This window comes from Spinacia oleracea, chromosome 4, assembly GCF_020520425.1.
Source record: "Spinacia oleracea cultivar Varoflay chromosome 4, BTI_SOV_V1, whole genome shotgun sequence".
NCBI classification, from domain to species: domain Eukaryota; kingdom Viridiplantae; phylum Streptophyta; class Magnoliopsida; order Caryophyllales; family Amaranthaceae; genus Spinacia; species Spinacia oleracea.
Window position 1 is genome coordinate 157,369,054 of NC_079490.1, and position 15,388 is coordinate 157,384,441.

At 36.9% G+C, this 15,388-nt stretch overlaps 4 protein-coding genes across 4 annotated transcripts; 3 read left to right on the forward strand and 1 right to left on the reverse strand.

Moving 5' to 3' along the window:
- Nucleotides 1-145: 145 nt before the first annotated feature.
- LOC110784826 (G-box-binding factor 4) lies at nt 146-10,060 on the reverse strand. Its single transcript, XM_021989273.2, has 4 exons — nt 9,111-10,060; nt 8,587-8,658; nt 2,389-2,418; nt 146-586 (listed from the first exon to the last, which is right to left on the reverse strand). The coding sequence occupies exons 1-4, from the start codon at nt 9,885-9,887 to the stop codon at nt 506-508; spliced, it is 960 nt and encodes a 319-aa protein (XP_021844965.1). The 5' UTR covers nt 9,888-10,060; the 3' UTR covers nt 146-505.
- Nucleotides 10,061-10,199: 139 nt separating this feature from the next.
- LOC130472069 (uncharacterized) lies at nt 10,200-12,005 on the forward strand. Its single transcript, XM_056842488.1, has 2 exons — nt 10,200-10,577; nt 11,040-12,005. Exons 1-2 carry the CDS (start codon nt 10,515-10,517, stop codon nt 12,003-12,005), a joined length of 1,029 nt encoding a protein of 342 aa, XP_056698466.1. The 5' UTR covers nt 10,200-10,514.
- Nucleotides 12,006-12,353: 348 nt separating this feature from the next.
- LOC110791022 (protein FAR1-RELATED SEQUENCE 6-like) lies at nt 12,354-13,633 on the forward strand. The gene is made up of 3 exons (XM_056842490.1): nt 12,354-12,645; nt 12,803-12,828; nt 13,016-13,633. Exons 1-3 carry the CDS (start codon nt 12,354-12,356, stop codon nt 13,631-13,633), a joined length of 936 nt encoding a protein of 311 aa, XP_056698468.1.
- A 543-nt stretch (nt 13,634-14,176) lies between these two features.
- On the forward strand, nt 14,177-15,171 carry LOC130460123 (uncharacterized). Its single transcript, XM_056827790.1, has 2 exons — nt 14,177-14,275; nt 14,377-15,171. Exons 1-2 carry the CDS (start codon nt 14,198-14,200, stop codon nt 14,611-14,613), a joined length of 315 nt encoding a protein of 104 aa, XP_056683768.1. The 5' UTR covers nt 14,177-14,197; the 3' UTR covers nt 14,614-15,171.
- The last annotated feature ends 217 nt before the right edge of the window (nt 15,172-15,388 follow it).

Sequence of the window (15,388 nt, forward strand, 5' to 3'; positions counted from 1 at the left end):
GGGTTCCATTTTTTTTAAACTCCAATTCACTAATTAACCACTTACCAAATTCGATACACCTAGGTACAAGTACAACCTATAAACATCCCTGATGCAGTCGAATACCTTCTCCATATCCTTGCGATAATGGTATTGGTATATTGGATTCTCCGTAAACCAGACTTGGATATTTTATTTGTTGAGATATGAAAAAAGTTGGAGACAGAAATTTCAGATATTTGTAATCCTTCTTTCTACACATAAATTTACAAATACGTTAACCACAAATGAACTTTCTATATTCAACTGATTTATACTATTAGACATATTCTATTAGGAGTTACTGCTACTAACAGTCAGGTTAAGTGGCTTCTCCTTATCTAGCTAAGTGAACTTTTACATCTACACTCATCTTCTTCTATCAGCATGTCAAGAATAAGTGTGCTTTTAAATAGGTAAGCTCTCACTCGTAAACAAGGCTTCATTGATGAGATTGCTCGCCCAATCAAATACCAACCCATTGGGACTACCACTGCATTGACCGAACTCTCCTTAGAGCACGCGGTGGCCTTCTCTTCTCCACGACTGGGACTACTTTTTCCATGAGCTGCAAAAGGGGAATCACCATCAGAAAGGGATAGGAAGTTACCATATACCCCATATTGTAGTCAACAAAATAGCAAGTAACAATCTAAGGTTGTCCTTGTTTGGACACTTAGATACATTTTCCTTGTGCTTCACATGTTATAGCAACAAAGAAAGTCAAGTCAGAAGGAGAATCAGTCACGCTGTGCATCAAGTCATCAAGTCTCTGGAAGGTTCAGAAAAGGGAGCGGACAAGGTTAGGGTTGTTACTGTTACCATCTAATCAACACAAGTCGACAGCAGGTCGAGTACATGCCACCAAATTTAGCAAATGAGTTAACTTTCAACACATATTGTATTGTTTCTCTTTAAAATGTTTAATTTGCACACTGTGTCTTAAAACATATTTCGTTCATCCTCTTATCTGAAGTCTGAACCACCTCCCTCTCCCAAAACACACACACACGCACACACACACAAAAAAAAGAATTATAACTTGTTCTTCATTCCCACACGTTTCTATTATAAGTCAAACTTATGACAAATCTAATATGTGAGCCTCAGTATTCCATCTATTCATTATTGCTTCATTCACTTCAAGCCTTTCAACTGCATTCTTGATTAAAGCTACTGTCAATTCTAAGACAATGAGATTGTTCATTAAACATCAATCATATCATCACCTACTGTCCTATCTATAATACTAAGGGTTTTCCACCAAGTTGTCCAAATATTACAAATGCCTTTCGACACATCCACTCAACGATAGATCTAGTTATTGACACTATGAACCACATATCTTCGGTGGGTTTTATAAGGTAAGAATCTTTTCTGATAGCTAAACTTAAGCAATTGCATACTATTCCGTGTATTGCAAAGAGGAATTGTGGGATATCCGCAAAGTAACAAAAGTTGTTCACTCTAAAGGCATGCTTGGATTGGGGGTAATGGATTACGGGGATAATAAAAATCAACTAAATAAAAGGAAAATGAAGGTAAATAAGGTGGTTGCAAGGAGGGTGATGTGGTGATGTTATGATAAGAAGTGGTGGTGGTGTGAAGAAAAGCGAGGAAGGGGGAAGCTATTAACCCCACACGAGGGTAATAATCACCCTAGTGGGATGGTGGGTGAGGGTAACTATTCCCCCCTCCCTTTTCTTTTCTTCCTACCAACATTAGCTTATTTTCTTTACTTCACCCCTTACCAATTACCATCACCTCCAATCACCTTACTTTTTCTTCGTTCCTAAAAAATAAAGCATCAAAACGGAAAGGTTCCACTCTCCATACTCAGGGTATCTACTTAACAGGTTCTTCGTCATAGAGATATTAGCTACTCCATCGGAGTCCATCCTCAACTTCTTAGGCAATCAAAAACTAATTTCATGAAGAACAACTTGCACTATTTATAAGTTAAAAACCATATTGCTAAGCACAAAAATTGACTCTCGTGTTTGTAGCTAACAGAAAACTCTCAAGTCAGCTAACCCTGCAGACAACTTTGGTCTCATTCTGAAGATGTTAAGACACACACTCTTACTGCTTACTAATTATAAGCCAAACCAACAGACATACTGTTTTCAAACAGCGCTGTTATCATCCAAACGCTTTTTTGCAATTGTCACAATTACCATAGTTTCAAATTGACCAGCACAGCAATAGTAAATCACAAACAATTATCTATGGCAATAGCACTTGCTGTTAAATCTTATAATAGTAAATGACACATGGTAATATCAAGTTCTTATACCAAGTATTGCATTTTAAGCTAATCAATCAAATAATAACTTCATTCGTATCGGAAAAATACAATAAAATAATTACCTGCTTGAACCTTTCATTTTTCCTCTTTGCCTGCATGGCAATACAAGAAAACACATCATTAGTTGCCAAAAATGGTATTCCATTCAGCCAAAAGTCAGTATTACTGTATCAGAATTATGTTACTTTTCTTGAAATGGTGGTAATCTATGACAACAAGCAACGAATCTATACTACTAAAGCTCGAACATATACCTGTTATAAAAAAAGTTCCATTCCAATAATAAATACTTCCTCCAGCTCACAATACTTTGTAAATATTTTGGCACGGAAAGAATAACAGATACCAAGAGCAAGTTAATTGGAAAAGCCAGTGTGCAATAAATTTTGGCCAGTCAATTAAGGCAAGTGTACAAAATGCAAAGACGAAAAACTAATTCCAGACAGGGAGTGTTTTATGCCACCACTTATTAAGTTTTTGGGTGAACTTGAAAGATATGTTTTTTTCAGGAATTTCATATAAAAGTGTAGCAAGCAGCAGGGAATGATATGGGAGCAAGATATCACACATTTTAGTCACATAACTCATGCAAAATGGGAGTGATACAAGTCATACTGAATCTCACCATCCCGGGCACCCAAGGTATTAGTACAAAACAAGCTATTAGCACAATACAATTTAAGCTATTTTTTCACTTCCGCAAGGAATTATAAACAATCATAAGGCACGAAAGTTATATAAAAAATAATTAAAATAAAAACCCCATGAACCATAGGGCATGCATGTAAGGATTACTCAGGAGGTTCTGTTGGACCCTGTAGACAGTCATCCCAAAGGTGATCTGTGAATTACAGCACAACTATGCAAAGTCTAAATCACGCACTCGTGCTACTATTTCACTGTGAATTACAACACAACTAGGTAACATCTTAAATCACGCTAATATATAAATGCCAGGTTCTCTTGTACCCTGACAATATAGAAATAGTCAGGAAGCGAAAGGCGAAAACAGAGGTAGTGCATGGGACTCAAAAGTCAAAACAGTAAATGTTAGTACCAACATATCGTCAAGTTCTTGTGTAACATGACACGGAAGAAATAATAAAGCCAACCCAAATTCTCTGAAGGAGAAGGGTAAAAGGTAAGGCAGAAGTGTTTGATAAGGTATTGTCTTTTTCCTCAACTCTTATTGTAAGAGCAGAAACGAGCAACACAGATATGCAAGGACCTGAATAGTGTATACTACATAATTTCTGAAACGAACATGAAAAATGCATAAAGAAGCACATAAAAATATAAATGCACATGACCATGACCATGTAATAGGAATGATATTAAAAAAAAACCATATAAGAGAGTAAGGCTTCTACCAATTCCAAATTGTTCGAACTTCGAAATGCTTTTAGGCGTAGAAAATCCCAACGCCTTAAACTATCCTAAAGGTTAGAATAACTCAAATGCCACTAGCCCAGTACGTGGATGATTTTATTGAGTTAGATAGGCCTATTGGGGTGTGTTCTCTTACACTGATAGGACCTGAAATTATCTGAATTGAACTTATAGGACCATAAGACTTTATTGGACCTTATAAGACCTTATTTAAAGTTTATTAGATTATTTCTAAACTTTAGCCATTAGAATATTTATAGTGATTGTAAATATCAATAATCGTAAATTAATAAAGTTATTATTATTTACTTCTTATATTAATAATTAGGTCTTTTATGTCATTATTAATAATATAAATTATTACTTTGTAATAATAGTACTTTATTTTTAAAATCAAGTTCGAATCCGAGTTAAAAATCCGACGTAACCATTGATACTTCTATATAATTATTAACCGTAAATTAGTAACCATAAATTATTTTAATACTCCCTCCGTCCTTTGGAGTTTAAGACACTTGAATTGATTTATTAATTTAATGGGTGTTAGTTGATAGTGGGGTATTTTTTTAATATAGTTAGTGGGAAATGTGTAAGGGGTGGGGAGTGGTGACTGGTGAGTTGGGGTGTGAATTTTTAAATGATTTTTTGTAGGGAGTAGGGGTGTAGGTATGTTAGTAGATAAGTGTGAGAAATAGTGTAATATTGGTAAAATACTCCATTTATAGAAAAGGTACAAGTATTAAGGGACGGACCGAAAAGGAAAGCGGTGCGAGTATTAAAGGACGGAGGGAGTATAACCCTATAAATATGATTTATTTAAGATGCCCTTTATTCACCTGATTTTCACTTATTTTTTCTAAACTCATCTTATATGAACTTATATGAACTTAACTGAACTTGTTTAGAACTCATCAAAACTTATTTTAGTCACAAATAGTACATGGCCAACCCTTATTTTTCCTGCACTTATCTTATCTGAACTTTTATTTTTCCTGAAATAAGTGAAAATAAGATGAACAGAACATAGCCTTAATATACCAACGTAAATAATAATCAAATACTCACTCCGTCCAAGATTAGTTGTTACACTTACCTTTGCACAAAGTTTTAGGTGATAAGTGGTTGTTTGGTTATCAATTGTTATTTTATTGAAAAAGTAGATGTAATACTCCCTCCGTATTTATTTAAGAGATACACTTGGCCGGGCACGCGTATTAAGAAAAAGAATTGAATGAAATAAAGTAATAAAACAAGTGAGGTTGAGTAGATATTTTAATAAGAAAAACAAGTGGGGACCATCTCATTTTAGGGAGTGGGGGGTGGGGGGTGGGGGGTGGTGGGGGTGGGGTGTAGATATATTATTTAATTAGATGGTGGGGTTGATAAGTTACTAAAAATGGCAAGTGTATCTCTTAAATAAATACGGCCGGAAAAGACAAGTGTATCCCTTAAATAAATACAGAGGGAGTAGGGGTGCTTATGAGCTCAGCGAACTCGCGAGCTACTCGAACCCGACTCGGTCAAAGCTCGGTCAAAACTCGACTCGAATCAGCTCGACTCTAGCTCGAGATCGACTCGAAAATTTAACGAGTCGAGTCGAGCAACTTGATACCCGACTCGAAAAGCTCGAGAAGCTCGAATTATATATATATATAATATAATATTTTATTAAAATAGAAATTTTTTATTTTATCATTTTTATTCATCATTTTATGTTTTTTTGTTCCTTAAAAAATATACTTGTTTTTTTTCTTCCTAAAATGGATGGCTAAATTATTAAGGACAAAAAAAAAATCGAAATCGTCCATCTAAATTACACTATTTGGCAGCAAAAAAAATTTCTATAGTTACTCCAACATTGGTATATAGATGAGGGAGGAAAGAAGGAAATAATTATATTCATTTTGTCCCACATAGGTAAATAAGTGAGGGAGGAAAGAAAGAAAGGTTATATTATCTTTGTCCCACATTGATAAATAAGTGAGGGAGGAAAGAAGGAAAGGGTTATAAGTATTACTTTTGAGTGTGAAAGTGTACAAATCACTTCCATTGGGCTTTCATTTGGGCTAATGGATATAATGATTTGGGGTATAAACTTATTTTTTATAAGATTTGAACGTGATTCAAGTCGAGTTTGAGCTCAATTTTGGATTTTCGAATCGGTTTTTGAGCTCGAGCTTGAGTTTTCGAGCTGATTTCGAGCTTGAGTTTAGTTTTTGAGCTCGAGTTTGAGTTTTCGAGCTGATTTCGAGTCGATTTCGAGTCGAGTTCGAGCTTGGGTTTAGTTTTCGAGTTCGAGTCGAGTTTGAAAATTTTAAGCTCGTGAGTTTTCGAGTCGAGTCGAGCTTGACTATAAGTTTTCGAGTTCGAGTCGAGTTTAGCTAAACTCGAGCTCGACTCGGCTCATTAGCATCCCTAGGAGGGAGTAGGAGTTAATGTAGTATTTTTTTAATTGAATGAGAGAGGGTGTGGGGACAAAAAAAATTTAATGGGAAGAGAGACAATATAATAATTGTGGGGTCATTCCTAATTTAGAAGTGTAATATCCTATAAGTCGAAGAGAACACCCTCTTAGTCAAACTGTTATGGATTTAGTTCACCACAGGCTGAAAGTCAACATCAACCAATTTTCACATATATCAACCTATCTGCAAACGAGATTAGATTCAATGCAATTTCTAGTCGGTTTGTCAAACGGAGAAATAAATAGAATAATAGTTGAAAATGATGAACAGAATTCTAGTATCACACACAAGATCTATTTCACTGCCCATGAACACCCTATGGATACATGTTTTGAGAATATGACTACCTGAACACTGAGTTTTTTTTTTTTTTTTAATTTCCATTTTGAATATTGAATCTGAAAACTAAAAAGCTGGTTTACGATACTCAGATGTATGCAATCCAATCATATAAGTCAAGTTTGCACCTTCTTAACCATCCCACTGTAGTAGTTTTTGCAGAAAAATTAAGTAAGAAGTCCATTTTTCAAAATACTGGAACCCGATACATATTGTTCATACTGAACATTCTCAAAAAAGATTAAAAAGAAATTTCACCAAAAAAAAAGGAGAAATTTCTCCATCCTTTGATAATAACCAAACTAGCTTTTAGCACGTGCGATGCACGGATTCTATAAATTGTTAAATTAAAACAAGACTCTTATATATACCAAGAGCTATATTTTATATATTAGATTAGATTATTTTTTATTTTGGATTGAATTTCATTTTAGATTTATTTTTTAATTATTAGAGTGTTTGATTTTGGATGAAATTGTATATGTGTAATATTAATAATTAATTGATTCAAAAATAATTTCAAAATCTTATTTTTCATTGGCCGAAACCATTAGATTTCCCGCGTGGCGCTCTAATATTGGATTAATGTTTGATTTTGGATTGAATTTTATTTTAGATTAGTGTTTAGTTTGGATGAATTTTATTTTAGATTTATTTTCTTAATTATTAGAGTGTTTTATTTTGGATGGAGTTGTATATATTAGTAATGAATGAATTAACATATCGATGTGACACTAATTAATTATCTACGTGACAATCGATTTTTTTAATTCAAAAATAAATTAGAAATCTTATTTCTCATTGGCCGAAACCATTCAATATCTTATGTGGCGCTCTAATATTTCAGCAAATATGCCTCTTTTAATATATATATATATATAAATATATATATATATATATATATATATATATATATATATATATATATATATATATATATATATATATATACACTAGATTTTAGCACGTGTGATGCACGGATTTTTCTATTAAATTGTTAAGTTAAAATAAAACTCATATTACAACTACTATATTTTATATATTAGAATACATTAGTGTTTGATTTTGAATTGAATTTCATTTTAGATTTATTTCCCAATTAGTAAAGTGTTTGATTTTGGATGGAGTTGTATATGTTTGTAATTAATAATTAAAATATCTACATGGCACCTAATAATTCAGCAAATGTGCCTCCTTTATATGTATATATTAGATTTACAGAATGAGGAAAAAAAGAGGGATAAGTAACAGGATAATAGGATGTCGCGTCTTTAACCACAATTCCACTTCCTACCAAAATAAATCAAATTCCTAACACATGGAGTAATAATTTATTGCTACTCATATTAATAGGCTACATTTGTTCGAAAAAGGACAATTATTTCTATCACTATTTAATACTCTGTAGTCGACAATCCAAAATAAAGATCCCACCACATACCTCCTAAACTAAATTTAGCAATGTTAATTTTCACCACGCCACAACATAAACATTACCAAATTCCAATGTGGCCTGTACATATAAGATACAATTAGAAACTTGATATTAGATAGTGTTTGAGAAAATCTAATGAAAGGAATTTTGACAACCATAGGAGGACAAACTACTCCCTCTGAAAGTCAAGTACTTATCAATAGAATAAAGTCTTTGTATTTGATGCATAGCCAACTTCCTAATACTAAGTGATACACTGATAAAGTGATAAACCAACAACAACCAGCCAAATCCCACCAAGATAGAAACTCAGATGTATACTCCTTTCCCATAGAAACAGAGCAGATGGTCAAGACACTAAGTATAACCTTTTTAGGCATATAACACTACTACCAAGAGTGATAAAAGAATATATCGTCTGAACACTTCATCTAGAGTTCTAGACAATCTAGATTCCTAAAAATGTGAAACAGTAAAGCAATGTGACATTTCTTTTAAGCCAAACTGTGATACCATGAATCATATTAACAACATATTTCAAACAACAAAAACATAATGTCTCAGCAGCAAAGTAATCTTTATCCTTCCTCGCCCCTTTTATAGCCAGGGGGAGTGAGTGTTGAAGATCCTACCTTTTCTCTCAATAGCTGTTCATTCTCTTCCTCCAACTTCAAAGCCAACGATTCCAACTCAACTTGATAAGCCTACACATTCCAAATGTAAAAAAGCAAATAAAACACTACAAACATAGAGCAAAATATACAAGGGAAATAACAAAAGACACCCACTTTTTCTCTCTAGACTGGATATACAGTTGCTTCTTCCACCCAGTGTTACCTAATTTGCTAAGACCGTACGAACCACGAACTGATACAATGGAACCCTTTTGAACCATTTTAACAAAGTCAAATAGTGAATCGTGTTCCCCTACACGGCTTACCCGCTCCGTGAATTAGGTAACACCGTAACACTCCTCCTATCTTTTCTTTTCTTAGTTAACACTCCTCCCATCTAAGTAGAAGTTCCCACAACTATCAAAACAAAAAATAGTAGAAGTTCTCATTGATGATTTAAATTCCTACCAACCCAATTCCAAAAGTAGAAATTCAATCAGTTCTCAATTTCATCAAAAATTACAGAAAAGAGAGAGATATACCTGCTTGCGCTCCCTAGACCTGGCAGCAGACTCCCGATTCTTGATCATCCTCCTTTGCCTCTGCTGAGCAGCCTTATCCAACGGCTCCATAATGGGCCCACCTCTTCTCTTCCCTCTCACTCCACCCATCACCTCCATCCCTCCTCCTACACCACCACTACCATTCCCATACACCATCACACCACCCAAGGCAGCTTCCATCGGCTGCGGTTGTGGTGGATAAGAACACTGAACCAACGACTGATCAAAATCAAACAGCCCTCCACTATCACTCATCTCCAAATCCCCAGAAACCCCAACCTTCACGTCCTCCTCCACCACCTCCTCCGCCACTTCTCCCTCCATCTCCGCCCCTGCCTTCGCCAGAAAATCCTCCAAAGTCATCATCTCATCCACCGCCTCCACCTTAAACTCCTTCCTCTCACTCTTCCCCGCTACAATCTCCCTCCAAACCTCTTCCGCCGTCTTCCTCTCGCCAGTCTGCCGTCGTATCGCCACCGTCTCCTCCTCCTCAGCCCCAATTGCAGAAATTGCCCCCGCCGCGTCAATCAGGGTAATCTCCGCATCAAGCAACGCCGTATCCATCCCCGATTCAACCGGATTATCGGCGTAAACAACGTTTGCGGGGGCAAAATCGGAGATCATTTGAGAAGACGATGAAGAATTCTTAGTATAATAATGATGATTATTAAGATTAAGATTATGATTATGATGATTATAATTGAGATCCGAATTTGTAGAATTGGAGGTTGAAGGCATCACCTTAGATGACGCCATTTTTCCCTCCAAAATACTAGGGCTTAGTTTTGTTATGGTAGTGAGAAATGTGCAGAGAATTTAGGGCTTTGAATTTAGAGGAGAGAGAAAGGTAGAAGGTTTGAAAGGGAAGGGAAGAAGATGATTGAGTGACGAATGAGAGAAACAGACAGTGTTGGATTGTAAACCGGCAAAACTTGAGGAAGTCTTTGTGTATACTAGGTATACCATTTAAATGGTATACTAGCAATAGAATAATACTAAAATCAGAAGTGGGGTCATTTTAGTTAGAAAAGAAAAAGGAAATGGGGGTTAATGCTTAGCGCCATGGAATTTTAGTGAAATTGTAGAGAGAGTGAAAATTTCCCCAATTGCGTCAATGTCACTGCTGAAATTTTAGGCGGCAAAAATGGTGAAATTATTTGCATAATTTTTTTCCCGTAAACTTTAATTTCTATTCTGTTTAATTTCTTCCCCCAGTTTCTTCCCCCAATTTCATAATTATCTTTCAGATCTGGTTTGTTTGATTAAAATTTTGAAATCCGTATGAATGAAGCCCTCAAATGTGGAAGATGGGCTCACCTTGTGTATGGTGTTTGTCATGAAGTAGGCGTGGATAAGTTGGCCAAAAATTGGTAGGCGCCGGAAATGAGAACTTCTAAGGAGGGTGAAGGAGTGGTTGGAAGCAAAAGGAGGTTGCAATTAAACCAGGTATGTTTCCAAGTTTCCGTAATTAGTTGTAAATAAACCAAATATTTCATTTTTTCATAAAATAAATGCATTCAACTATTAGTGGAAAAATAATTTCGAAATATTTATTAAAACGAGGTCATTCAATTCAGTGAGTAGAGACTGAGAATTAGTTATGGTATGAATTTTTTTATTATCCATGTTATAAATTTGAGTAATGTTGAAATTACGGTTTGAATTTGGTTACGAAATATGGGGGGAAAAATTAGGATAAAGATGATTGGGATAATAATTAGGATCTCAACGATGATTGGAATAAAATTTAGGGTATTGTTATTGATAAATTGTGAAATTACGGAAAACATTTTGTTAAAAGAGGAAAAGGCAATGGGGAACACGAACTCATTGGTAAACATTTTTAAGGTTTGGTATCGGAATCCTGTACCATACTCCAAATTAAACACAATAAATTTCATTATGTAGGTTCTTGAATTGGATGGGGAGGAAGAGTTGTTGGATGATGTAGGGGAATATTGTAGTGATGATGGGTTTGACGAAGATGATGGGGTAGGTGATGGTGTAGAGTCTGAAGATGGGGGAGTTGAGGAGGTAGAAGTTGGTGAAGAACGTTGGGAAGATGACGAGGATGATGTTGTGGATGATTATGATGAAGCATTAGATGAAGGAGATGAATTAGATGAAGAATTGTGTATTGAAAATGATGATGACCTGAATGAGGTTAATGATGATAATTATGATGAATCCGGAGAAATGGGAGTGGGGCGAAACACTACTTGTATGGAGGATGGAGACATTGGCGGCCCTGGTGATGGAGATGGGGTTTCAACCATTAACGCAGATATGTATACAACTCCTACGAAGCGGAACAAAGGTCCCGTTCTACCGACCCCTTCTGTTGGAATGTCTTTTGCTAATTGGGAAGCATTGAATAACTATTTTCGATCCTATGGGGAGCAACAAGGTTTTGGTGTAGTGTGTATGGGAGGGAATAAGAGCGGGGTGAAAGACAGTGAAACGGGCAAATCGAATTCCCTGAGGACCTATGTTTGGAGGTGTGAGTGTCATGGAAGGCCAAAATACTGGCGGATGGTGAATGGCAGGGTAGTTACCTGCGCAGAGGAACCAATTCTTAAGAGGAAGACGAAGAAGTGTAGTTGCCCTGTTATGCTATATGGGGCTCGGACCAAAGAGAATTTATGGGTTGTGAAGAGTGTTGTTACTGAACATTTGAACCACATTCCCACTCCTACCAAGTCCAACCATATTTCCATGTTCCGGGTCAGGAAAATAACTCAGACAATCCTGAAACAGATTGAAAATGATCACGATTCAGGTGCACCTGTGGCTCAGATTTTCAATAACTTAGCGGGAAGAAGGAATAGTGTAGAGAATATTGGTTTTACGAAGAAAGTTGGCATAATATTTTGAATAGGAGGATGCGATTGAGGCTACGAAATGGGGATGCTGTTGCAATGATAAATTATTTAGATAAAATGACAAAGGATAATCAAAAATTTTTCCATCTCCACCGGCTTGATAAAACAGGGAAGTTGCAGGATGTAATGTGGGTTGATGCTCGTAGCAGAGCCGCGTATGAGTATTTTGGGGATGTGGTTTGTTTTGACTCCACGTACTTGACAAACAAGTATGAGTTGCCATTTTCGAACTTTGTTGGGGTGAATCACCATGGGCAAACAATTTTTGCTTGGATGTGCATTAGTGTCTCATGAAACCGCGGAAACGTTCGTTTGGCTCTTTAGGGCATGGTTGTCTTGTATGGGGGGTAAAGCTCTCGATGCTATTATGACCGACCAGGATGCGGCTATGAGGAAGGCAATTAGAATAGCAATGCCAATGCCTAAAACCAGACATCGTTGGTGTATGTGGCATATTATGCAGAAGTTCAGCCGAAAATTGGGTTCGATGACTGATTTTCCCCAAATAAAAGTTGCCCTACAGAATGTCATATACAACAGTTTGACCCCTGTTGAATTCGAAGAAGGTTGGGCTGAAGTGGTGGAAACTTTCAAGCTGAAGGAGGCTAAGGAAAGCTACAAGTGGCTAGTAGGTATTTATCATGGTTTGGTACTACTTTTAATTCTAATCGTGATATGGTAAAGTATACATCATACGAAACCGCGATAACATTTTGGATTGGTACACGTTTTCATTTAATTATGTACCAAACTGCAATAAATATTTGATTTACATGTGCAATGTGGTAGGTATTTCATATATGGCATTGTCTTTGGTGAGAATGTCTTTCATGTTCAATTCCTTTGTTGTTAATTTACCTAATGACCTTTTTTAAATGTATAGGGTTGTATAATCAGCGAGAAATGTGGATACCTGCATATGTGAAGCATATTTTTTGGGCGGGGATGCAGACGACCTAGAGGGTTGAGAGTATTAACAGTTTCTTCGACGGGTACTTGAAGAAGAATACGAGATTATATCAGTTTGCTCCTAGGTACTGCAAGGCCATGGAAAGTAGGGCCAATGATGAAAAAGCTGCTGATGTGAACTGCTGTCGTTTTACTCGGTCTTTGGTTGGAGAGTTTGCTGTGGAGAGGAAGTTCCAGAAACTATATACGGATGCGAAGTTCGTTGAAGTCCAGATCCAATGTATGCGGGTATGTTACGTAACACCTATTACTTCGAAAGTAGTTTCTGATGTGGAGGTTGAGCATATGGTGTCTGACAAAGTATGGGTATGGTCCAAGTTCTTGAGAAAGGAAATATCTTTGGCAGGCCGGAAGCGTATATACGTCGTGATGTTTAACAAGGAGACCTCTTTTGCAAAGTGTGACTGCAAACATTTCGAGTGCCACGGCATTATGTGTAGGCACATCATTAAGGTGTTGGACGTGGAGGATGTGGAAAATGTGCCTGCTGGATATATAGTTGACCGATGGAGGAAAGATATACAACGCAAGCACACTCTTGTGAAGGTTGCTTATCATGATCCCGAGAAAACAGAAGAAGTTAAGCGCTTGCGGTGGAACCTGCTGCCCTCCGTGGATCACTTTCCGAGCAGAAGTTGGATTTGGTCATAGAAGGTATTATGAATATTGTGTTACGTCTTGATGAGAGTGATGCTCTTTCAGCAGTTGGTGATAACGAAGCTGGTGCACTGACTTCCGGGGGGAACAGGATGGCGATTGTTGGTCCTACGACACCAGGCTCCGTTAACAAACCTCCAAACAGCGTTGGGGATGATACTACCACACTTACCCCCCCTATTATGGTTAAAGATCCTGTTCCGCGTGGTGGTTTAAAGGCTCACAGGACTCGTGAAAAAAGATTTTTACAACCAGGTGAGAATAAAAACCCCGCAAGGAAGCAAGTCAGGAAAAACAAGAGTGTTGTACCACAAGACTTTCCAGAAACCAGCAATTGTCAGAACACTTGCCTTCCTCAACACAACTACGTGCAGCCGCCAAACACCTTCCATCCTGGTTGGGGATCCCACAATCAATATGTGAGTGAATCACATACGCTACAAATGAAACTTAAACAAATATTGATGTGAGTTTGTGAGTTTGTGATATTCTATTTAAACAAATATTGATTTGAGTTTGTGATATTTCCAAGGGTATAGTGCTGATTACCCGCCTCAAATGGCTGGGCAAGTAAGGGGGACTATGGTATACCCTCAGCAGAACTACAACAATGGGGTATCTGTTCAACAGTTTCAGGTGATTTTTTTCGTGTCCTTTTGTACCACTCATGTTATTAAATGTTTATTAACCGTCAACAACATTTAGCTTGTATTTATTAGCGTTTGACATGTATACAGTCATCTGGAAGAGTAAGTGGAGTTGTTGCCACAAATTTGTTTCCCTCAGGACAGACAGAAATTCGCATGTCTGTGGGTGGGATTCGTATGACCCCGGAGGGTGGTGACGTACTTTTGTCCCAAGACCGTTGTGGTATATCAATGTCACAAAACATATCTGGTGGTCCAATTGCCCAAAACCTATCCGGTTTACACATGTCCCAGAACATTAATGGTGTGCAAATGTCGCAAACTTGAGTGGAGTGCAAATATCTCAGATGTCGCAAATGTCCCAGAATGCTGGTTCCATTTGTTACTTCACCAGTAACAGCAGCAACAGAGGTGGAAATTATCAAGAGGCCGGGACTCATTGTATGCCTGCAAATCATAACCAGCACCGACATAGTTTCCAGGTTGTGAACGAAACCTCCCATGGGGATCACCGTAGTTATCAACCAACTACTAAACACTTGTTGCAGTCCAATCCGGGTTTTTTAGTCAATGAGGGTGGGTGTGGAACGCATTCTATACATGGCGCCAGTGGTAATCCAGTATTCACTCAAGACCTGCTCGGTTGTCATGACCTTACGAAGAATTAGAATTGATTTCCATGGTGAAATCCACCCAATAAATCTACCTTTGTGGTACGTTATTTGAACTTGATTGACTTCCATCCAATAAGTCTGAATTATGGCGTTTTACCATATGTGCATTCCTCTGTAACCATATGATTCAATTTGTAACCCAATTTGGGGTTTACAGGATGTCGTAACTTAAATAAGGTTACTTTAGATACTTTCGTAAACTGAATTTTCATAATTGACACAGCACTCTGAATTACTTCGTGTTTGCTATGTACTAAACCATGTATAATTCGGTAATTTGGTACCCTACTTCGTGTTTGCTATGTTTTACAGTATTTGTGTTAGTGTTTTTGCGGTATCTGTTATAGAACGACTATTTGTTAAAGTTATAGGGGTACTACATCTTGTCGTAACACCAGTACTTTTTTTTTAAAAATAAAGACGAATAA

What these genes read in the sequence shown, in the direction of transcription:
- LOC130472069 (XM_056842488.1), top strand. Translation starts at nt 10,515, where the DNA reads ATGAGAACTTCTAAGGAGGGTGAAGGAGTGGTTGGAAGCAAAAGGAGG. An exon ending in GGAGGTTGCAATTAAACCAG is followed by an intron (nt 10,578 to 11,039) that starts GTATGTTTCCAA and finishes TTCATTATGTAG; the next exon opens with GTTCTTGAATTGGATGGGGA.
- LOC130460123 (XM_056827790.1), top strand. Translation starts at nt 14,198, where the DNA reads ATGGCTGGGCAAGTAAGGGGGACTATGGTATACCCTCAGCAGAACTAC. An exon ending in TATCTGTTCAACAGTTTCAG is followed by an intron (nt 14,276 to 14,376) that starts GTGATTTTTTTC and finishes ACATGTATACAG; the next exon opens with TCATCTGGAAGAGTAAGTGG.
- LOC110791022 (XM_056842490.1), top strand. Translation starts at nt 12,354, where the DNA reads ATGGGGGGTAAAGCTCTCGATGCTATTATGACCGACCAGGATGCGGCT. An exon ending in AAGCTACAAGTGGCTAGTAG is followed by an intron (nt 12,646 to 12,802) that starts GTATTTATCATG and finishes GCAATGTGGTAG; the next exon opens with GTATTTCATATATGGCATTG. An exon ending in CATATATGGCATTGTCTTTG is followed by an intron (nt 12,829 to 13,015) that starts GTGAGAATGTCT and finishes GGGTACTTGAAG; the next exon opens with AAGAATACGAGATTATATCA.
- LOC110784826 (XM_021989273.2), bottom strand. Translation starts at nt 9,887, where the DNA reads ATGGCGTCATCTAAGGTGATGCCTTCAACCTCCAATTCTACAAATTCG. An exon ending in AACAGCTATTGAGAGAAAAG is followed by an intron (nt 2,419 to 8,586) that starts GTAGGATCTTCA and finishes ATTGCCATGCAG; the next exon opens with GCAAAGAGGAAAAATGAAAG. An exon ending in AAAATGAAAGGTTCAAGCAG is followed by an intron (nt 587 to 2,388) that starts GTAATTATTTTA and finishes CCCCTTTTGCAG; the next exon opens with CTCATGGAAAAAGTAGTCCC.